This window comes from Macrotis lagotis, chromosome 1 (genome assembly GCF_037893015.1).
Source record: "Macrotis lagotis isolate mMagLag1 chromosome 1, bilby.v1.9.chrom.fasta, whole genome shotgun sequence".
NCBI lineage: Eukaryota > Metazoa > Chordata > Mammalia > Peramelemorphia > Peramelidae > Macrotis > Macrotis lagotis.
This window is the reverse complement of record NC_133658.1, coordinates 840,139,824-840,145,352: the sequence shown is the minus strand read 5'-3', so window position 1 is coordinate 840,145,352 and position 5,529 is coordinate 840,139,824. Positions and strand designations below refer to the sequence as shown.

General features: G+C 33.3%; 1 protein-coding gene across 1 annotated transcript; it reads right to left on the bottom strand.

The window, feature by feature from the left end:
* Nucleotides 1–4,328: 4,328 nt before the first annotated feature.
* LOC141489428 (olfactory receptor 52E2-like) lies at nt 4,329–5,264 on the bottom strand. Its single transcript, XM_074190061.1, has one exon. The coding sequence runs from the start codon at nt 5,262–5,264 to the stop codon at nt 4,329–4,331; it is 936 nt and encodes a 311-aa protein (XP_074046162.1).
* Nucleotides 5,265–5,529: the final 265 nt, after the last annotated feature.

Below are 5,529 nucleotides of genomic sequence, written 5' to 3'. Positions count from 1 at the left end.
AAATTAGCAGAAGGATAAAAACAATGATGTAACTCTAACTTGGACAGGATGTAACCTGGAAGGATGTAGCTCAGGTCAAGAAGTTTAGGAACAGGATTGTCAACAAGTGAGGCCATGAATGATGCAGTTGTGTTATCAAATCTGAGTTCTGTGGAAAGTCTTCACCTGCAGGATCACCAGAGCCAGGGTCTTTTAGTCTTTCTAGCCCAAATTCGCTCAAGTGGCCATCCACAGAATTACAGTCTGAGGAAGGTAAGAGGAGGTGTATTGGGGGGAAATTATGGTGATGTAAAGAAAGATTTCAAGTTTTGTTAAATCTATCTAAATGTTAAATGATCAGAGAAGATAGAGAGCTCCCCTCATTACTTCATTTCTTCAAGCAAAGAATAAATGACCTTTAAAATCCCTTCCATCTCTAAGATTCTATAATTTTGAGAATTGTGAAAATGTGTTTTTATAACTAAATATTAAAGTGATATTTCTATCATAGTATAGTAAAATTGAATGTATAGCTATGAAGTTGATTCTGTCAAAAAAGTTGCTGTAAAAGATTCTGAGGACATAATTGGGAATTTAAATTTTGAGACAGGTAATGGAAAATGTTGAAACTTCCATTAATGATTTTGGAGACTAGTTGAAATTAGCCTAGACCTACTCTGATCTTCATAATTTTTAATGGGACAAGGGACCAAATGGTTGTTTCCTTTTTTTCCTCTCAGAATTCCCCAATGAGATCAGCTTCTTGATGTGCCATAGTTGCTTGGAGTAAGTCTCTTTCTTAAAAGTGATATTAACTTTGCTGGTCTGGCAGCAGAAGGGGACCCAAGCAAGTAATTGTGGAGTCTGTTTCTCTTCAGGAAATAGGTTCTTTAATGAGCTGTCATGTACTATGCAAACTTCCTTTTATATCATATCAATAAATAGCCTTTTAAAAAAGATGCTACCTCTTGCTCCAATATTTTGGGATGCAGGGAACCAGACCTTGATTTTCTTCTCTTCCATCAGGAAAGCATAATTCTCTATATGGCACTCCACAAGAAATCTCTTTTCTTAAAGACAGGAAATGTACACATAGGTGGTAGTACACAAAATTTCACTGCACAATAAAATATAGTCATTTGTGTATGGATTTTGTATTTGAAGTTCATACATGTTCATTTCAGCTCCAGCTTGTCCCTTCTCTTATGCTAGTGTCCTATTTATCCCTTGCTCAACTAGGGAGTCACCAGTTCTTTCTAACTTGACTACTATTCTTGTGTTACTCCAGTGGTTATTTGCAGTGGTAATATCTATTCCAAATGCCTTTCCCCTGTTATTGGGAGTTGATGTTGCTACATATGAACAATATCATTTTAAGATTGACTTCTCATTAAACTTTGTTCCATATCTTTTATTATCATCAGTATAAAAAAGTCACAAAATAAAGTGTCAAAAATAGAAGGGACTTCAGAGGCTATGCCTTTCACTTTATACCTAAAGAGGAATCCATATTATATTATATTATATTATATTATATTATATTATATTATATTATATTATATTATATTATATTATATTATATTATATGATATTATACTATATTATATTATACTATACTATACTATACTATATTATATTATATTATATTATATTATATTATATTATATTATATTATATTATATTATATCATATCATATCATATTATATCATATTATATCATATCATATCATATTATATCATATTATATTATATTATATATCTGTGAGTTTATTACCTAATCCATCTAGAGACATGATAGTCTGCTCTAACACTTAGTAAAATATGTTTTGGATAAATATGTACATAAGTATGAATCAATTAAAAACATGATTAATAACATAAGCAACTCAAAATAATTTAGAATATTATAATATATTGTCTATAAATAGAATATATATAAAATAATTTAGACTATTAACTTCCCCTAGCAACTATCAACTATATACTATATATACAGGATATAGAAAATATAGAATATATAGAAAATAATTTAAAATATTAACCCCCCCCATTCAAAGGAATATTCCTGAAATACTTTAGAGGATGACCATGAGGATCATATAGAAAACAGTAGAAAAAATAATTTTACTCAATATAATGGGTTTACTAATTTTGAAATGATATTTGTCAAAAAGTACAAAAGGAAGAGACATTGAATGGAATGGACAAGGATATTAGATAAAATATGAAAGGTAGAAAACCCTCCATTTATTCATCTATATAGTTTATTAGAACATTCATGTTTGCATACTGTCTCCCAAATGATTGTGAGCTTCTTCAGAGTAGGAAAGTATTTCGAGATTAGTTATAAGAAAGAAGTAACTAGACATATTAGCAAAACAGGATCAGTTGAAAGACTTGAAGCTTTTTAGCTTGTGGAATAGGTCAGAGGGAAGAAATCATGAACTTTTTCTTCAAATATTTTTGTTTGGAAGAACTATTTGCCTTGCTTTTGTTATAGTATTCTGGATAGAAAGGGAGATGGGAAGATCTGAATTTAGTTCATGGTTTAAATAATTATTGTGTGGCTTTAGTCAGACTTAACATCCCTGACACTTATTTACCTCTTCTGTTAAATGAAGGGATTGAGATTCATGACCTCTAAAAATCCTCTGTGCATTTAATTTAGGAAACTTTGGTGTCCTGATCCCAAGGGAAGAGCTTGGGTAGCCATGGGTAGAAGTTTCAGACAGCAATATTTCAGTTCAAGGTGAAAAAATAATTATAACTCTCAAAAATTATAACTATCTATATGATATAGAGGAGGACGAGGAACTGGAGTTGATCTTTTTGGAAATCTTTAAGAAATGAGATGATGATAATTCCTGTCTAGGTGTGATTTAGGCTAGGTGGTCTCTGAAACATCTGAGGTTCTGTGAATCTATGATTTGGATTTCATGAACCTGCTCCATAAGAGAAAGTTTCTGTTCTGGGGTCACATACCAAGAGTCATCGGTATTTAATTTCATGCAAAAACTTCTCAACCACACAGTAACATATTCCCTACCTATACAGTAATATATAATGACTCCATTAAGTTTTCTTATCCTTTCAACCAACAGATTTTTTTATCCACACTACACTTCCCACTCACCCAATAGTATTTTGTTACCTTCTTCTTCTTCCACATGGATCTTCTTAGATTTTCATTCTACTAAGAAACCCTTAGTTCCCCCTCTAAATGAAGACTACATCAATTTCAAATCCTCTTTGGTTGGTGTATATGATTGCATGGTCTACCTTGCTGTCTACTATCCCGTTAAATGGATAGTTTTGACTGCTTTAAATAAATTGACATTCTATTGCTTCTTTTCATAAAGGCAGCTAGGTGACAGAACAGTTCTAGGCCTAGAGATAGGGAAATATTAATTAAAATCTAAGCTCAAACGTGAGTCCCCAGTAAAAGCACTTGACCTCCATTCATCTCAGTTTCTACAACTGTAAATGTGTGATTATAGTAGGATTGCTGTGAGGATAAAATAAGATTTTGTTAGTAAAAGAATTAACTCAAGGTCTGGTATAGAGTAGGCACTATGTAAATGCTTATAATCCCCCTTTAATATATACTTTAGTCATGTACTACAGACATGTTTACCAGAAAAAAATCCCAAAATCTGATTTAGGACTTATACCTTTTCTCTGTTACTTAGAAGTAAAGTTCTAATGGAAAGGATATCAAGGACTATAATTACTTAGCCATAGGTAAATTTTTTCAGAAAATAAAAAGGCAAAAAATACTAGATGCTATTATGATCTAATTGATTGAATATAAAAGACATTGAGAGAAACCAAAATCTTCTACAAAATGTACATATTAGATCAATTTTTGTTTATTTTTCATTTGATTTTCAGTGGAGCTAAGAGGAAGAATGTAAAAGAATATAATGTGAAAAATTGAGAAGGCATGAAGGAACTTAGAAATCAGAGTAAAAATGGGTAATGACCAATAGCTGACATTTGAAGTGCTAATTACAAGTAAGGAAGAAACTAATTTGAATTCACAGTTTCAATCAAAACTGATATCAATATCTTACCTGCTAGGGACATTGAATTATATGTCAGAGTATAAAATATGAAAAGTCATTTTGATAGAATTAATTAACTGTTATGGCATCCAGATAATCAATATGATAATTATCCCCTCATAGAGTTGTATCACCAGAGGACTCTTAAAAGTATGTTAAGAGAAGAGTGGGATTATTATTCTTTAGAAAAGGCATCTCCTATTATGATTGCTATATGTAGACTGTGAATATTTTATAAGCATCGCTGGAAAGTACAAATTAAAATGTTGGAGTTTCAATTATGGATTAATTCTTGAATAGCATCTTTAACACTTTTTCCCGGATCTGCTTGGTCCTAACCCCATAGATGACAGGGTTAAACATAGGTGGAACAACAACATACAGATTGGCCAGGAGGATATGGATGTAACGAGGGACATTCTGGCCAAAGCGGTGGGTCATGAAAGAGAATAAGGCTGGAGTGTAAAAGGCCAAGATGACACAAACATGGGAGCCACAGGTACTCAAGGCTTTTAGTCGTGCATCCTGGGAGGGGAGATGAAAGACAGCTTGGAGAATCTGTACATAAGATAGAGCTATAGCTACAATGTCAAACAATAGAGTTCCAATAGCACATAGGCCATAGATCATATTGACTCTGATGCTAGCACAGGCCAGTCGAGCAATGCCCATGTGTTCACAATAGGTATGAGGAATGACATGGTGTCCACAAAAAGGAAGTCGAAGGATCAGGAACACAAAGGGAATCACTGTGAAAAAAATCCTCACCACTGCCCCAATACCCATCAAGGCCACCACCTTGTTGGTGAGGACAGTGTTGTAATGCAAGGGATTACAGATTGCCACATAGCGATCATAAGCCATGGATGACAGTACAGCTGATTCCATTCCAGCGAAAAAATGTATAAAAAACATCTGAATGAGACAGGCCTCAAAGCTGATCTCCCGCAATCTAAACCAAAAGATGCCCAACATCTTAGGAATGCTGGTTGTGGATAGGCCTTGATCAATGGTGGCCAACATTGCCAGAAAGTAGAACATGGGCTGGTGAAGTGTCTTCTCGGTATGGATGACAAACAATATGGTGATGTTTCCCAAAAGGGCAATAAGGTACACAATGCAAAAAGGGAAGCCAATCCAAATGTGGAAATTTTCCAGTCCTGGGATTCCCAATAATATGAAAAAGGGGGGATGAAACTGTGTATCATTGGAAATGGACATACTTTTTATAGTTGTAGAAGGCTATGATCATTGCTGATGGACTTTCAAACTGTAAAGATTTAAAGATTATCTTTTCATATATGTGCATCCTTAGAGAGACATAAAACTTTTATTTATTTAAATACCTTTAGAATGAAATAATCTCATAATCTTACAGGACTTCTTAGAACAGTATCTTTCTAAACACTTGCCTGAACAGAAATCTCTTCTATGACTTACTTAACAAGTAGTCACGTAATGCTATTTATCCTTCATTTCAAAGAAG

Coding starts and splice junctions, on each gene's coding strand:
- LOC141489428 (XM_074190061.1), bottom strand. CDS start 5,264: ATGTCCATTTCCAATGATACACAGTTTCATCCCCCCTTTTTCATATTA.